The following is a 19,534-nucleotide window of genomic DNA, read 5'->3' as shown; positions in this document are numbered from 1 at the left end:
GTACTTGTTCCTGCAGATTTTCTCTCACATATTGTATTTTGTCAATTTGGATTTTGTTGATTTTGCACATATTGTTTTATATCCATCAACTACTGACTCTTATTCTTTTTACCGTATAACAATATTTGGGCGAAAGAAAATCCACATGAGATACAAGTCATTAGATATTGGCCCTACTCTATCCTAGCTATACAATAAAAGTACCTATATTTAATACTAAACTTAATGAAAAATACTAAACTTTGAATACTAACTTACATGGATGAAACTTTTTCAAGTGCTTTCTTAAATTAGAAAAATTGGAAAATATTGACGTGCATATCGTATATGTATGCTCGATTTTATGAGAATTCAGTAGCCATAATACAAGAAACAACTCGAATAGAAACAACTCAAAAATAATAATTACATAACCTACAACATATTACTGCCGCTTGACATACTTGACCTTGTAGGATCGAGAGAGCCAAAGTAGATTATAGTCTATAGACGCGAGTGTAATATTTTCTGTGACTGGCTGTAAAGTAGAGTCTATTCTATATTACATTATTTTAAATTGTTATGAAATAAATATAATTAAAAAAACTTAAATAAAAGTATTTTTACAATATGCCGCCAGCCTTGAAACAGTTAACAGCGGTTTCAATGATATGTAATACCAACTTAACAATTACTTTAATAGTACACATATTTACAACAAATACACATTACAGTACATTGAACATTGCTACTAACATTGCTTAAAAACTATGAATAATACTAACTTACAATTATACATCTATTGGTAATATGCAAATTAGTGATAACGCACGTTTTACTTCACCATTAGATGTCTTAACCGTCACCACGCGAACCTTATTGTCTTTGCCTGGATGCACTTCACTGATTCGTCCTAGTTTCCATTGGAGAGGAGGTAAATTGTCCTCTTTTAGGCACATCAACTGTTTTTCTTAAATATCATGTGTCTGAGCTGTTTTCCATTTTGTTCTTGACTGCAACTGGGCTAAGTACTCTGTGAATCACCTTGTCCAAAAATGTTAAAGTACTTGCGTTATGTGTTGAAAGTTGTTCAATCTAGTAACTTCACATAAGTCAGGTACGGGGAAGGTTGTCAATGGGGAAAAAATGAAAAAATGTCCTGGGGTTAGTGCTTGATAGTCTGTTGGATTAGAAGATAAAGGAGTCAAAGGTCGGGAATTAAGACATGCTTCAATCCGTGCTGTTAAAGTAGCAAAATTCTCTAATGAGAAAACATGATTACCAATGATTCTTTTTAGATGAAATTTAAACGACTTCACAGCTGCCTCCCAGATTCCATTATAATGTGGAGATCGAGCAGGAATATATTTCCATTTGATGGACTCGACTATCAAGAAATTATTAATGTCAGCCTGTAAAGTTTTTACAAAATCATATATGACCTTTAGTTGATTACTTGCACCAACAAAACTTGTTGCATTATCTGATGAAAGAGTTAAAGGCTTACCTCTACGACTTATAAAACGTTTTAAGCAATTCAAAAAACACTCAGTAGTTAAATCTGACACGATTTCTAAATGAGTAGCTTTCGTGCTAAAACAAATGAATATACACATATAAATATGTTGATAACCTTTGAATTGCGTAACTTATTAGCTTTAACTGGAAAAGGGCCAGAGTAATCTAAGCCTGTATGTAAAAATGCTCTAGCAGGAGTGATTCTATTCTCGGGTAAATCACCCATTAACTGATTAATTAAAATAGGTTTATTCGTAAAACAAACAATACATTTTCTTAAAACCTTTTTGACTGTTGATAAACCTGACAAAATCCAGTATTTTGTTCGCAATGTGGCTAATAATGATTGTGGTCCCGCATGTAAGTTTTTGTAATGTTCATCCCGAATTAAACATGTAGTAATATGATGAACTGAGGGAAAATTATAGGATGCATTTGAGAAAAACTAAGAAATTTTGCGTTGTTGATACGAGCACCAACTCTGAGAATACCATCCTCTAAGATGGGGGTAAGAGGCAATAGTTTGCTATTTTTATTAACATTTTTGTTTTTTAAGATATCTAAAATATCTGCCTGAAAACATTCCTGTTGGACAACCTTAATAATTAATTTTATGCTAAGCTCCAGCTCCTTTAAAGAAAGTGAGCCATACTGCTTTTCGGATTTATTTAAACAATTATGTTTAAATCTCAAAAATGCAATTATTCTTTGTAATTTTGCTATTGACGAATATTTTTGCATAAGATCAAAAGATTCAATTTGTTTGATATGAGCTGACAACTGATATTTAGGTCTTTTCTCTGGAATCTCTTCTGATAAGAAGATTTTTTGTTTAGGCCAGCATTCTTCACCTTTCAATAACCAGGAAGATCCATTTCACCATAGTGAAGAAGTTGTCAAGACCTCAGGGTTGGCTCCTCTAGAAATAAGGTCTGCTGGGTTTTCTTTGGATGGAACATGTCTCTATTCATTTATCTTAGAACCCTCATGAATGTGAGCGAGTCTGTTAGAAACAAAAGGCTTCCAAACATGAGAATTGCTGTTTATCCAATGCAAAACGATCGTTGAGTCTGTCCAGAAGGTATACCTATCAAAATCAATATCTGAACAAGAAATTATCTTGTTTACTAAGTCTGTTAAAACTATTGCTGCACATAACTCTAATTTTAGAATAGTTAGTGTTTTTAATGGTGCTACTTTGCTTTTTGCAGTAAGTAACCTACTCTGTTTTTTGTCTTGATGTTGACTGATAACATAAACGTAAGCTCCGTAAGCTGCCTCTGAGGCATCACAGAACCCATGTAATACTAACTATCTTTTTTGAGATAGTATAACATGATGTGGAATGTTGATGTTATTTAAGTTTGTTAACTGGTTTATGAATAAAATAAAACTCGTATGAAGTTCCACAGGAAGAGATTCATCCCATTCAACATTTCATTTCCACAATTTCTGGAGCAATATTTTTGCCTGAATAACACAAGGTCCTATCAAATCTAAAGAATGGAAAATTTGTGAGATAGTTGAAAGGACAAACCTCTTTGAAATTTTGTTATTATCCTTGTAACTGTTAATTTTAAAAAATAAAATGTCATGACCAGAATGCCAATGAACCCCAAGGGTTTTATTTTCTTCTTTACTAGAAATAAAATATTCTACATTGGTCTGATTCTTATCTGTATCTGAAAATATGTTACACTCATTGGAAATCCACTTTCTTAGGATAAGCTTTGATTTTCCAAGAATTTCTTGTAAATTTTGTTTTAATTGTATAGCCTGTTCAACACTGTCACAGCCGTATAAAAGATCATCAACGTAGCATCCCTTCTTAATAGCTGATGCTACTTCTGGAAATAAAGTTTCACATTCATTTGCTACTTCCACCAGGCTTCTTATAGCTAAATATGGAGCACTTGCAGTTCCATATGTGACAGTTTTAAGCTTGAAATTTAAATATCTTCAGAAATATTTTTGCGCCATAATATTCTTTGATAATTTTGATAATCATCCATTATCAAAACCTGTCTGTACATCTTTTCGATGTCAGCTGCTAAAACGAAATTAAATAATCTGAAACGTAATAAAATAGAAAAAATATCACTCTGGATAGTTGGTCCAACTTTCAAGCATTCATTTAATGATAAATTGATAGTTGTTTTTGCTGATCCGTCGAAGACGACCCTTAATTTTGTTGTGGTATTGTCCATTTTTAACACACCATGATGTGGTAAATAGTATGACGGATATTTAAAGCCGCCTGCTGTGAGAAGTGACATATGTCCAAGATTATAGTATTCGTCAATAAACTGTGTGTATACCTTTTTATACTCTGGATTTTTATTTAATTTTCTTTCAAGACACAAAAACCGATTTTTAGCTGTCTAAAAGAATCTCTCAAATTCTGAATATTGGGTTTTCGTTAAAAGCGGAACAATGAATTGTCTATCTTTAGTTTTAATTACAGATTTTTTATATTCATCTTCAAATTCTTCCTCTTCCCTGTTAAAACCTTTAATGCTCTCAATGCTTTCAATTTCCCAAAATTTCCTGAGTTTTTCATTAATATTATTAAGAGCAACGTTACAAATTGTTTTTTCATTTTTTCTAATAAAAGGTACATTCCCTGTAATTACCCACCCTAACTTGATTTTCTGTAAAACTGGTGAATAATTATTAATTTTAATTTGTTCAATACATAGCAAATCATAAAATATAGAAGCACCGAGTAAAATATCTATTTTTCCTGGAATAACATATGTTTTATCTGCTAATATGATATGTTCTGCGACATTAAATTCACTTACATTCACCCTGACTACAGGCAAATTTTCTGTAATTTTATCAATTACTAAAAACGAACTTTTGTATTCATAAGAATATACTTGTGACCTGATGCAAATTGTAACTATATAGTTTATCAAAGTTCGTTTGTCATTAATACCTGATACTGGCATATTTATGCAAATTTTGCTGAGATTTAATTTTTTACAAAGATCAGCACTGATGAAATTAGATTGTGAACCTGAGTCAAGTAATGCCCTTGCCTCAACCATATTACCTGAACTATCTGCAATATTTATAAGAGCTGTGGCTAATAAAACCTCGTTTTGCTGAGTAAGTTTTGCCGTATTTGAACTAAGAACAACAGGTGTAGCTGATTGAAAAGACTGATTTGATGGACCTGGTATGTCTGGATGAAATTCAAATGTTTCCTGATGTTCTAGAGCAACATTGGTATTGTTACTGTTTACTTGTGAAACTGATTGTAGTTTTGAGGTGTTTGGATAATGTAGGAGAGTGTTATGATTTTTGCTGTAAAGCTTACAACCCCTAGATATACACTTGTCAATGGCATGCTTTCCTTTAAAACAATTAGAACATAACTTCAATTTTTGTAATTCAAGAACTCTTGATTTTACTGGTAGTTGTAAAAATATATTACAAAAGAAAATTGAGTGTAATTCTTTGCAATAAAAGCATTTATATTGTGGACTGTTCTGGTTATTTGTACTAAAAGCTTGTATTTTGGGTTTGTAAGTTGGCTTGTGAGAATTTTGTTGCTGAGAGAAATTAGTGTGTTTGTCACTGTTTGTGTATATCGTTTCTAAAATAAGTGAACGCTGTGTGAGGAAATTTAAAAATTCTGTGTATGTTGGAAGTGCTTTTTTGGAAACATTTTCTGACTCCTATTATCGCTTGGTATTGTGGTCTAATTTAGATGTTAATGAATATATTAAAAGAGTTGACCACTCGTTAACTGACTGTCTGAAAGATTCTAGAACCCTTAAATTTTTATTAACCACATCAATCATTTTTCTGAGTTGAGTAAATGACTCTTTTTGCATAACCGGTAACTCAACCAAAGCACGAACATGCGAATGCACAATCATTTTGTTATTTTGAAATCTGTCTGTCAAAATTGCCCATGCAATATTGTAGTTATCATTTGTAACCTCCAGAGAAGAAATCATTGCCGCAGCATTGTCTGTTAAACATGATTTCAAGTAATAACATTTTTTAATGTTACTCAAATTTGGATTATTTTCAATTAAACTGGTAAAAGTATCGTAAAACTGCAACCACTTTTCTGAGTTTCCATTGAATTTAGGCAAATCAATAGGTGGAAGCTTTACATCTTGTGACACTGGTAAATTCGTAGAGTTATTGACTACTTGTTCATTATTTTCATTTAACTCTTTATTTAAAATATTCGCTTTAGAAACCGAACTATATTATCTGTCTTCAAATCATCTAACTCATTCTCAAAATTCTGCGAATCATCTAAAGCCATAAGCTGAATACAAACTGACTGAAAATCTGATAATAATTGTTTTGAATTTGTTAATCTGGTAGGCAGCTGATCTGCCTTCGTTCGATCTGTGTCTAAATTATCAACAAAATTACAAAACGTCTTATCAACTGACTTTTTAAAGAGGTTTTCTAAACTCGACTCGACTGCCACTTTTTGTGTACGAGAGGCACTGGTAATATTTTCTGTGACTGCCCGTAAAGTAGAGTCTATTCTATATTACATTATTTTAAATTGTTATGAAATAAATATAATTAAAAAAAAACTTAAATAAAAGTATTTCTACAACAATAAGTATAATATTCTAAAAAATGTTAAGCATAATATTTTTAATGTTTAAATTACTCTGCCTTTTTCGCTTCATAGGTAACCGACAATTACTATTAAACGAAGAATAATATATTTTTAGATTTAGAACTTGTTATAGTCTGAAAAACTTTGAAATATCTATTTAAAACAAAATAAACTAAGACCAAGATAGTAGATGTACACTGATGGTACACTCTGGCCATACTTTGGACGACTCGGGAATACCTGTAAGAACAAGAATTTTATAAATGTATGAAAGTGATTTATTACAAAATGTTACTTGTGAAGTTTTTTTTGAAATTAACTAATAATGCTCATACTTTGATAAAGGTATGTTTTGTTTAGATTTTAAAACTTTAATATTTAATTTCTTAAATTTTAAAATTATAGCCTGGACAAAATCCTATAAGTCAAGGTTTAAGTAATGCAATTTTAAGTATTATATCCTATGGGTAAAAGGTAAAATATAATTCTACGTGTTTTTGTACAAAGAAAAACACCTCTTTTTATTACCACTATTTATTTTACTTAAAATTATAAATCATCAAGTGCATTGGAACCCAATTCTTTATTAAAAAAAATAAATAACTTAATTACCTTTTTAAAGATACAAGAAGCAAAGTAGGCCTATAAGCTCTCATTGTTAATGAAAAAGTCCTCAGCTTTATTAAAAAATAAAATTAAATTATACAATTTCTCAGCAGAAGCATTCCATCTTAAAACTTTAGCGTCGGAAATATCAAATATTTAGCAAACTTAAAGAGCTTCTTCAGTTTAGCTTTTAAATAAAGCTACGAGAATTTTTTAAGAAAATTCTAAATTTAATATAGAAGTTTACGTAGTACGTAGCTACAATATTTTTTCCTACTTGCTATAATGTTCAACTATAAATCTGTTTAATTAATTTTCTTTTACAGCTAAATTGTTACAGCTAAACAGATTTTAACCTGCTTTACTTTTTACTATTAAAACTTTGTGGTCGTAAAAATAATGTAAAACGAAACCCCGATTCCATTTTAAATTAGTTAAACTAATTTTCCAGGTTAACTCTTATCCAATTAAATGAAATTCTAAATACAAATTACGGGGTAGCAGTTAAAGCTAATAAATTGCAAAGCTCGAATCTTGCTTATTTAAGGAAAAAGATCCATTAATTTAAACTGAGTCTAATATTAGCATCGGAATTACCGGTTTTCTGGAAGCGCAAAAAAAAACAGCAGTAATAATGACAAGGCATGGCGGAACTAGTGCAAAAACATTGAAAATTTAAATGTCCTATTGGATAGATGATGCATCATAGAGCGGAAAGCAATTGCATGTCTAAGGAACCAGTCATGCAAGTACTGAGTCAGGACCGTACTTTAATAAAAAAAAGAAAATGATTTTACATAAAATTGCTCTTTAGCTGCACGATATTATGGATATATGGCTTTTAATATATAACCAATTTTTGCACGAGCTATATTTAAAAAAGAAATATATTTATTAGAAGAATTATCCATTGAAATTATGCCAATAATTTATTAAAAAATTATGAACTTACTGAGCTTTTCGTTATTTAATTTAATCTAAGTCCAAAAATTCTTAAATACAATAATTTATATATCCAGGGAATAACATTTTCTAATTACCATCAAGCGGAATTTCAACTTTATTTATTCTATTATAAAGGGATCACTCAATTCCATCGAAAAATTTGTTTGTAGATAAAATGGTTACATCGATTTTAGATTCAAATTTATTCTTAATCCACTCCTGTAAATCCTATGTAAAATTTCGATTTACAATTCGTGTCGAGTTGAATGTAATTATTTATTAAACGTGAAAGCGGATATTTTGTTCATTTAGGGTTTGCATTTCCTTAGCGAAACAGTCACGGTAATATTACAAGAGTTTTTCTGGAAAAGAATTTAGAAGCACTTACCACCACTAAATTGATACATAAACCTTTAATTTAATAAATATTATGTCCAATTATGTTTGTTAGATTTTATATATTACCCTATTCTAACGCGTATTATTATATTAGTTCATGCAAATAAGTTATTAAATCATAATTTTAAAAAAATTAGACAAATAATGCAATACCAATTTTTTTTGCAGATGCAGAGGAAAGTGTAAGCGCTAAAAGGTTTCGTGATTTCTTACACGAATTACCAACCCCAGGCACAGGACCATATTTTGATACTTCCATAGAGTCCAATATAACTGGTCTAGTGGGAAATACAGTACTCTTACATTGTAGAGTAAAGAATTTAGGAAATAGAACGGTATGTATTAAGGGAAAATGTATTTTTCATTTATCTATAAATTTTGACTTTTTTAAGCAAAACAAGCAAATTTAAAGAAAAATATTTTTTTTTAAACTTACAGCTATAAAATAAGCATCTGATATAAGATAAGTGTTTTGGAATTAAATATCAAAACTAAAAGAATAGTAATCTGTATAACCTGACAAATCTAACAAATTACTGAGGCCTAAAAATATAAATTATTAATTAAAATTTCGGGATACAAGAAAAAATCTATAAGCATGGAGAAAATTAACTTTTAAACGTCTATATAAATTGAAATATGGCTAATGAAAATTTAATAAATAGCTGGAAGATCTAAAAAATTACTTTAGATGTTTGAGGAATACGAAACCTATTTTTAGTCTGTGGATGCTTTAAAAAAGGAAAGTCTGGAACACGTGCAAAATTACTTTCAATTCCTGGAAAATATCTGGTCCATGTCTAAAATATATAAAATAAATATTTATATATATATATATATATATATGGAATATACAACTTGTAGAAGATATTAAATATAATTAAATAAAATCTAAATATATAAAAATTAATCCATATTTTCCTTGGTCATTAAATAACTTGAAAATGACTTTACCGATTTTATTAATTCATTTTTCTTAAGATGTATTTTAGTTTGTAGAAGGATATTATAGAATAAACCATCAGGAAAATTGCACCAGAAATTGGAAATTTGCAAAAAAAATAAAAATGCTTTGCGCGACATCTATCGGTTTTGATTAGAATAAGACAGTCTAAAGAAATCTATCGGTCTAAGTAATTTAAGAAATAAAAAATAGATGGCGCTTGGGTGGCAGTAGGTGACATAAAATTTTAAAAATAGATCGCGCTTGCAGCAATTTTTATTTAGCATGCATGCATTATGCTTTCCGAGACATAATAAGTCAGTTTTTCGCGTTTGACAGTTCGCACTTGCTTCATCAGGTATTGCAGCTACGTTGTTAGAAGGCGGTCGAACAGTGTGCGATGGCCAAGGTCTTACAACAAAGCAAATTAATCGTTTGGGATGAGTGCACAATGGCAAACAAAAAATCTCTGGAGGCATTGGACCGCACAATGCAAGATTTACGATACAACCAGAACCGGTTTGGTGGTGCGATGATTCTATTAGCAGGTGATTTTCGACAAACATTGCCGGTAATGCCACAATCAACACCAGCCGACGAACTTAATGCATGTTTGAAGTCGTCAAATTTATGGATGTATGTCAAAACACTTAAATTAAATATAAACATGCGAGTCGAATTGCAGAACGATCAATCTGGAGAAGCTTTTTCAAAACAATTGCTTGATATTGGTAATGGCAAAATTCCAGTAGACACATCGTCGGGATACATTAACTTCCCTCCCAATTTTTGTAACTTTGTTGAATCAAAAACCGAACTTATCGAGGAGATGTTCCCAAATATTGTTCAAAATTATAAAAACCACGATTGGTTAAGCGAACGAGTTATATTGGCTGCGAAAAACGTTGATGTCAACGAAATAAATTTTGAAATTCAAAATAAGATTGCAGGCGATCTTATGACTTATAAATCCATTGATTCCGTTACCAACCAAGATGATGTCGTTAACTATCCAACCGAATTTTTAAATTCGCTGGAAATACCCGGACTTCCACCTCATAATCTGCAATTAATAGTCGGATCGGTTATTATTATGTTGCGGAACATAAACCAATCACGTCTTTGCAATGGCACTCGCCTTGCGGTGAAGAAACTGATGAACAATGTCATCGAAGCAACAATTTTGAAAGAGAAGTACAAAGGCGAAGACGTTTTAATTCCACGCATCCCCTTGATTCCAAACGACATGACATGCCAATCGATTTTAAGCGGATGCAATTTCTTGAGCGACTTGCATTTGCAATGACGATAAATAAATCGCAAGGGCAGTCATTAAATGTTTGTGGCATTTAGAAAATCCATGTTTTTCACATGGTCAATTGTATGTGGCCTGCTCCCGTGTTGGAAAACCTTCCACATTATTTATTTTCGCTCCAGGAAAGAAAACTAACAGTGTTGTGTATCAAAAAGCGTTACAATAAATATTTACTAGCTTTTTGTAATATTATTTTGATTTTTTTATTAAATTGTTAGATATTAACTACGGCGGTACGAAGTTCGCCGGGTCAGCTAGCTAAAAATATTTTTGAAAGTATGAAAAAAAATAAGACTGTAGAAAATTACGTCCAGTAGCTAAAAATGGCGAAAATTAGTTGTGGAAGTTTTAAATAATAACTTCAAAATTGGTAGCTAAATCTAAAGCAATAATATCCCATTCAATGGTGATTTATTCGTTTTTTTGACAAAATTTTTAATAATAAATCTTAACCGTATTATAATATGTTCTTAAGTTATAAGTAAACCAATTTTCCAAAAGCAAGATTATAAAATTATTAGAGTAAGTTGATCGGTAATTGACTTACCCTATAAATTACTTACAGCTCCCAATTTTATAGCGTTTTATATTCTCAGTTAAGTAAAATATTTATTTTTAACTTGAGTTAATAGTTTTATTAAGTCATCTATTAATTAATTTTTTATGCATTACTAATTTAGCTAAATTACTTAAATTACTATATCTATGTAACTTAAAATATATACATAATATAGATTACAAAATGGGGAAGTCTTTATCTCCAAGAAAAAATACATGTAGTTCATTAAGTTAAATGTATTATGCATTTTGGCTATGTAAACAGATACTATCATCAAATACTAAAATAAAATACCGGTAATTCAAGACAATTTCAAAAAGAAGCTTATTTGTTAGAACAATACAGGTCTGGAACACACCAGAACATCACAAAAAACATGTACGTTTAACAAATAAAACTCAAAAAACTACCCGTTATTGGGAATAAAAACCACAATAAATAAAAGAATTAAAATTAAAAACATTATACAATAAGAACATCTACGATTCAAAATATAAAATTTAAACTTAGGACGATACAGATTTCTACATATTAAAAGAAGGTACTATATAGAACTATTGTGTATTAAGTTTACGTTAACGGAATTATGATTAATTACATTTTGATTAATACAATTGTTGAAAGATAACTCCGAGGTATGCTCGGAAACAAGTTAGTAACATCAAAAGAGATAAGCCAGGATTGGGGTGGTATCTGAGATAGGAGGCAAATGTTCAGTTAATTGAAAAGAATTTTTTAAAGAAAAAGGATTGTTGAAGTTTAACGTAGAAGGTAAAATGGAAGATAACTAAGAAAAAAGTTTAAAAGCAGAAGAATTCATGTAGGCAACTACTTGACGAACAGGGTAGTTAGCTTTGTGTATTTTCGATAGGCAGTAAAGGGGAGGAGTGAAGGAATTCATGGAAATGAGTGTTCAGTTCACCGAACAGCAATGGTTGTCGGTGAACCTAAGACCCTGGGATCTTACCGATCTATTACTTACTTTGGCAACGTCTCTTCTAGTGTTGCACAGTGTTTTGAGTCTTATGAATTTGTCATTAAACCTAATATTTCTTTTAAAACAAAAAACAACTTGGCAAAACATTTAATTACCACTAAAGATAAAATACTGATAATGCACCGATCTGGAGTTTACAAGTTAACTTATTCCCACCCCTTATGTGATATCTGTTATGTCGGCCAAAGCGAAAGGAAAACTGAAGTTAGAGTCAACGAACATTTAAGACTTAGATTCTAGAGACATTAGAGTCTCCATAATTTTGATCCGGGACCTAGCACTGAGGTTCTGCATGTTTGTAAGAAAGGGTTACAATTGGATTTGTTAGAGGCATTTAAAATGAATAGGGCCATAAACTCCCCAGACTGCACATGCATTAATGAGCAAACTAAGTTCGACAGTTTACGTTTTTTTGATTCAATTAGCCCTAGAAAATACCTTTTACCTTTATTGTTTTTAACTCTTTTATCTTTTAACATTTGTATTAATCAAATTTTAAATTTTCCGTTAACGTAACGTTAATACACAACAGTTCCTTATACTACCTTCTTTTAAATTTTATATTTTGAATCTTAGATGTCCTTATTGTACAATGTTTTTAATTTTAATTGTTTTATTTATTTTTGTCTTTATTCCCAATAACGGGTAGTTTTTTGAGTTTTATGTATTAAACGTATATATTTTTTGTGATGTTCTGGTAAGTTCTAGACCTGTATTGTTATGGCGAATAAAGTCCTTTTTATTTTTTTTTAAATTATCTTGTAAAAGTACCTGTATTTTATTTTAGTGTCTAATGATGGCTGTTTATACAGCCAAAATGCATAAGACATTTTATTAAATGACCTACATGCATTTTTTCTTAGAGATAAGATTATATCTTACTGACGTAATGCATAACCCCATTTTGCAGTTAATAAGTTTCTGGAGATTAAAATATATTAATTCTCAAATTAAGTATATCTTTATGATATTGTTCATGTTATTTAATTTTACATGAAAATATTTTCAAACTTTTAACATACACATATCTGGCAACGATTAAAAGAATACTAACTTCCTATTAATCTCAATAAAATCAATTTCACTTTAGGTAGTTAGTATTTTTTTAATTGTTGCCAGATGTATGTACGTTAAGAGTTCAAAAATAGAGTATAATTATTCTTGATTGAAACTTGAAGTTCGGCAGTATACCAACTTAGTATCAGCTTATACCACTTTAAGGCTAAATTCTAACATAAAAGTAATATCTAAACTACCAGAATGATGAATAATATAAATGCATGCATATAAGAATTATTCTGGACCTGCCATTGGGTTTATCCACTGTTTTACAATGTCATACATTTATATAATAAATATTTTTTCAATCTGTTTTGTAATATCATAAATTTATAGTCAAATATTTTGTAATATAAATTTTCCCTGTTTATTATTGTATTATTATACAGGGTGATACAAAATTCGGTATAAATATTTTAAGAACGTATTGTTGGAGTAAAAACAGGACTTTTTTTTCTATAAACATGTGTCCTAAAAAGCACTTCTTCAGAGCTACAGCTCACGCAAATTGCTTGAAGAAAATCAATGATTTGAAACACTGACTACAGCTATACGTTAAATCTTTTGGAAATTTGCAATTCCTAATTATTTTGGGTCTTCTTGAAACTTTTCGTCGCAAAAACGGTGTAAACCCAATCAGGAGGAGGCTTACCAGTATGATGATCCATACCTTATGTTTCCAATAAGAAATTTGAAAATGTAGAACATAATCTAATTAGTCATGAAAAAAATCTAAAATTGTCGTTTTTTGCATTTTTGGATAAAATTAACTTTATTTGACAAAAAATAAAACAGTTACAGCCCACTTTGTTTTTTCTAATTTAATAGATTAATCAGGTTTATCAACGATTTTTTGGAAAACGCTTAATTATTTTATCTATCCAACAGTCGAAGACATTTTTTGTTTAGGGGACTTTAATATTGATTTATTTAATTTGAGTAACCCACTTACGCCTCTTTTTGAAAATTATAATATGACCCAAATTATACAAGAACCAACCAGAATCTCTCAAGCAAAAAATTCCTTAATTGACTTGATTTTTGTAACCAATACTTCTTTGGTAAGGAAACATGGTGTTATCAATGCGGATTTGATTACAAATCACAAAGTTATTTATTGCGAGATAAATTTAATCAAACCTGCTACAATTCCAAAAAGAATATAATATAGGAGCTTAGAATTAAGAATTTTATTTTATATCTTTTAAGAATAACATGCTTCTTAAGCCTTGGGATAATATACCTTACGAAAATAATATAGATAGAAAAATTGAAATTTTTAATTGTATATTGATTAATTTGTTTGATACCCATGCCCCACTGCGCGAAGCAAGAATAACTAATCCTAAAGCTCCATGGTTAAGCGAAAATATAAAAATCATTATATCTTAAAGAAAAAATGCACTTCTAAAATTAAAAAAATCGAAGTTGCCGGATGATTTGACAAATTACAAACGATTAAGGAATATAACTTTATCAGCTGTAAGAAGAGAGAAAAAAAATTACCTGAATTTGTTGTGCAATAGAAATAACCCCCGTCAACTTTGGAATGCTGTTCGTGATCTGAATGTAAGATCGGGCCTGTGTAATGTGATTCCTAAACCACCATTGAATCCAGAAGATATTAAAAACTTTTTTGCCCCATTTCTTCAAAATGCATCATGTTGTGACGAAAAGAGTGATTTCTATGAAAGCAATAAATTTAATGAGAACTTTAATTTTATTTTTAGATTGGCAAAAGTTTCTGATATTAATAATATCTTAAATAACATCAAAACAAATGCAAGTGGTGTAGATGAAATCTCTCCTTTAATGGTAAAATATTGTTCTCCTTTCATTGATAAATATATCACACACATAATAAATTGCTGCTTGGAAATAAATTATTTTCCTAATCAATGGAAGGTATCTATTGCCAAGCCTTTGCCCAAAGTTCTTAACCCCACTGACTTTAACGACCTTCGACTTATAAGTTTGTTGCCAACTCTATCAAAGATATTTGAAAGGTTTCTTTATAACCAAATGTACAATTATTTTATTTCAAATAATATTATTCCCAGCAGTCTATGTGGGTTTAGAAAGGGGTTTAGTACCTCAGTGGCTTTGGCCAATGTCACTGATGACTTATTCCGCGCCTCAGACAAGCAAAAGAATAGCCTGCTTGTACTTCTAGATTTTTCTAAGGCGTTTGATACAATCAATCATCGGCTTCTTGTATCTAAATTACGGTTTTATGGGTTTGATTTCCATTCATCCTCAATTATAAATTCATATTTGTATAACAGGTTTCAGAAAATTATTTCAGATAATACTTATTCAGAAGAAGTAACAATTTTATCAGGTGTTCCACAGGGGTCAATTTTAGGACCACTATTATTTTTGGTTTACACATCTGATATTCTTAAAGCAACTAAATATTGTAAAATACAGGCATTTGCAGATGATACCCAAATTTATTGTTCTTTTAAAGCTAATGATTCTGCGGTTTTTGAAAAATTTGTCAATGAAGACTTACATACCTTGAGTGATCTTTATAAACAACATAATTTAAAAATAAATCCTGTTAAATCACATCTTATGATATTTGGCAATAAAAGTAAATCATTTACTTTAAAGAATGGTCTAAATATTTTTTTAGATGATAATAAATTATCTTTTGTAGACTCTGCTAAGAATTTGGAATTGATATTGGATAGTGAACTTAGATTTAAAGAACATGTCAAGAAACTTATTCAGAAGTCTTATATGGCATTAAAAATACTTTATAGTAATAGACATATTTTAAATTTTAATTTAAGAAAAATGTTATGCGAGTCACTTGTTCTGTCTAATTTTAATTATTGTGATCATATATACGGATTTTGTTTAGATGTTAGTAGTAAATATAGGATACAAAAAGTGCAAAATTCTTGTGTTCGACTGATATATGGCATGCGCAAATTTGATCACATTTCTCCATTGTATACTGCTTTAAACTGGCTTAAAATGGATTATAGGAGAGTCTTACATTTTTGCATTTTTTTTTTATAAAAAGTTAATTATATTGACTCACCTAGTTCCCTTAAAAAACGATTTGTTTTTCGTCATAATGTCTACAATGTCAACGTGCGATTTTCAGATAGATTGTCTATGCCACATCATCAAAGTGCAATTTTTCAACGCTCTTTTACTTATAATGTTGTAAAATGTTATAACGCACTTCCAGTGCCTCTCAAGACAATGAATTTAAAACATGTTCAGTTGTGTAAACTAAAGTTAAAAACCTACCTTTTTGACTTGCAAGATAGTGGTTGTATATTCCCGCCTAGATAGTCATTAATCTATATTTTTTTTTAACATTTATAATATATCAAATCTTAGACTTTTTAAATTCAAATTGTTAATTGGATCTCCATTCTTTGTATTCTTTATGTTGTTTTCTATTTTTTTTTATTGAACTCTTCTCTGTAATTTTAATTAAGATACTTCTTTTATTTTTGTCACGATAGTTGTCTTTAACTCATTTACTGTGTGCGTATGTGGTTCAGTAGAGTAGCTAATACAGCTAGACTGCGCCACTTATGCATACTTAGTTAATAAATTGATTTGTAAGTAATGTTTGTAACTTTTGGTAATATAGGAAATTTTTTTATTTTTAAATTTATTATAGGAAACATAAGATATAGGCCATCAGAAGGGTAAGCTCCCCTGAATCCTCCCCTAAAATAGGATTTACACCATTTTTGGCACAGAAAATAAAAAGATCACCCAAAAAACGGGGACATGCAAATTTTTGAAAGAATCGATGCATAATTGTAGTTACGATTCTAAATAATTAAATTTATTCGAACAATTTGCATGGGCTGTAGCTCTGAGGGGGTTCATTTTAGGACACATATTTATAGGAAAAAAGTCATATTTTAATTCCAAAAATACGCTTTCAAAATATTGTTACCAAATTTTGTAACACCCTGTATATGAATTTAGGTTACTTTGTGAATAAAAGTGCAATAATTAGAATACGTAAGATAAGATTTTTAAATCTATAAAAAAATATTTAAAAATCCTTACATAAATTTTACATTTTAACACTATACCAAACCTAATGAATAAACAAAATAATGCTATACCACATACCTAAAATTTAAAATTAACACAAAATAAATTAAAATAGGCACTTTACAAATTATTTTGCACCAAAAATACTTAGTTGTAAAAAATCTTGAAAAAATTTTACTTAAGCAAATAATAGAAAATTTTAAAGACTGTTTAAGAGTGGTTAGGATTATAAGTGTGATTTCATTTAGGCTAAATTTAAGAAAACTCGACGATCTATATTTTTTTCTACGAATGGTGACTAAACTTAATAATTTAATTAGGTCTAAATTTCGATTGGTCCAATTTTAGATATTTAAACAAAAAACATTTTTTTAAGTTGAACACACTGTATCTTAAAAATTTCAAATTTAAAAATAGTAATGTGATCTGTGTAGGTCTAGGCCTGATGATGCTCCGACAGGAGCGAAACACGTGTAGCTTTTAAGCTTTTTTTAAGAAATTAAATAGATTGGATGAGACCGTGACTTTGTGTCCCTACCTTTGTTTTGGTTAAAAATTTTGGTCTACACTTTTCAGATATATTATATTGTGCTCTATTGCCTATTTATTGTGCTCAAACAATTAATTAAAAAAGAATTCCAGTTTCACAAGCGTTCTCTTAAAAGGGCTTAGGATTTGGCAAAAACTATATTAAAAAAAGCTTGAAAGATGATATAAGTTTTTTGGCTTATAATTTTGTCTTTTGGAAATAACAACTTCATATTTGGATTTTTTCTGCAAAATTAAATCATCTACTTTTTTTTCATATTTTAGTTTAAAAATAAATATTTCAGTTGCAATTATTGTTTTGTACCATTCGCTATCCTAAACTGTAAACTTCAAGCATTAAAATGTATTAATCAGCCTTGCAATATAACTTTCACTAGCTTTTTATTCAGTTGACTATTTCAACCACTTTTAGTATATCTATTTTTTCTCATGTATGCAGAGTGGAATTTATGTAGCAGTAGCCCTTTTATTCTGCAAAATAGACACAAAACGAAAACGAATAATTTCTTTTAAATTCACCGGACCTGCCCGGAAAAAAGCGTAAAATTCACTATAATATAGACCATAAAATTAACATATATATGGAACCTCAATTTTGAGTTTTTTAAAAAAATATCCGAGTTTTAAAATTTAATCGCAGCTGGGCCGGCCCCTTAAATCTATCATGACCTTTGAGTTTTATATTTTTTATAATTTTTTTTAATAAGATTATAGAAAATATATGATACTTACATTATTAAATAATTTTTAACGTAGAAATAAATTGAACTCTAATAAAAAATTTTTTCATATATTATATGAATCCTAATGTGACTGGACCTCTCGATTCAAATGTGTAAAAAAAAGAACATTACCTATACACGCGCTAATGTTGAAAATAAAATTCTTAATTATGTCAAAAAGTTCATAATAACTACCTCTTGCAGTCCACCAAATTTTATTTATATATTTTAACCAGTGTTATTAGACCAATAAATAAATTTTCAATTTGTAAGAAAATTTTCATCGCCCCGTATTTTGAAAAAAATAAATATTGATGTAATGAATAATATAATTATTAATTAATGCTGACCTGGCAGAGCAATATATCACTAAAATCATTTAATCAAATCATTTTATGAAATATAGAAAAGCACAATGGTTATAATATTTCTAACATTCTTCTTTTTTATCAGTTTAAGGTTACTGAATAAACTTTATTCACCCAAGATAGAAAATAGAATACAAAGACTTTAAAAAATATATATAGATACAGCGAGAAGCTGGATGTCATCAAAGTGGTGCAGCAGATTTCCTAAACGGCAAAAGACACTTTTATTAGAAAATCCCGGCGGATTATCGCCAGTTCGAAGCGCCAACGAAATATGGTGCTATGCGAGGAACAAAATTAAAATAATAAATTTTGTCTAGATATGAAGTCAGATTAGTTTTAAGTTCTTAGTCAAAGAGTAGTTTATGCTTTAATACTTAATTAACTACTTTTCTATTTTAATTTAAAAAAAACGTTTGATACTGCCAATGTAAACGAAAAAGTGGATTTTACCGGCATAAATTATTCAACAACATTAAAACAAACCAAAACAAAACCAGATACGCTGATTTATCTGACGCTTGTTTCAGCTATAAATTTTAGAAAATGTCGTCGTCCCAATGCAGGTTTGTAAAATTTGTCGTGTGAGTTGGTATGTGTATGGACAAATGAGGATACAGGGAAATGTACGGGCCTTTGTTTAGAATTTTTATAAATATACAGAGCTGGTTTTTTTATAAAATATAAAAATAAATTACACTGATCTAAATGAAAAATAAACCATTAATAAAATAAATACTGATTTTTAACATAAATTTTAAACGAGTTATACATTTTTATACAACAGCATTACAGTTTTTTATCGATAATTTTAGTATGATCTTCTCTTGCTGGTCACACAATATCGAGGCATGCTTTTAAAAATATCTTCTCAGGTATATTTCGGATAAATAAAAAATAAAATTAAACTAAATATTTTCCAGGTGTACAATAG

The 19,534-nt window shown here is 29.5% G+C and overlaps 1 protein-coding gene across 1 annotated transcript in view; it reads left to right on the top strand.

Moving 5' to 3' along the window:
* LOC126734617 (zwei Ig domain protein zig-8) overlaps window positions 1-19,534 on the top strand; it is a 502,147-nt gene that overhangs the window by 271,663 nt on the left and 210,950 nt on the right. The window contains exon 3 of the mRNA XM_050438315.1: window positions 8,219-8,385. Coding sequence (XP_050294272.1) covers window positions 8,219-8,385 — 167 coding nt within the window. The remainder of the gene's footprint in view (window positions 1-8,218; window positions 8,386-19,534) is intronic.

The sequence above is a fragment of the Anthonomus grandis genome, chromosome 3, assembly GCF_022605725.1.
Source record: "Anthonomus grandis grandis chromosome 3, icAntGran1.3, whole genome shotgun sequence".
Lineage (NCBI taxonomy): Eukaryota > Metazoa > Arthropoda > Insecta > Coleoptera > Curculionidae > Anthonomus > Anthonomus grandis.
This window is presented reverse-complemented; position numbering and strand designations above follow the sequence as displayed.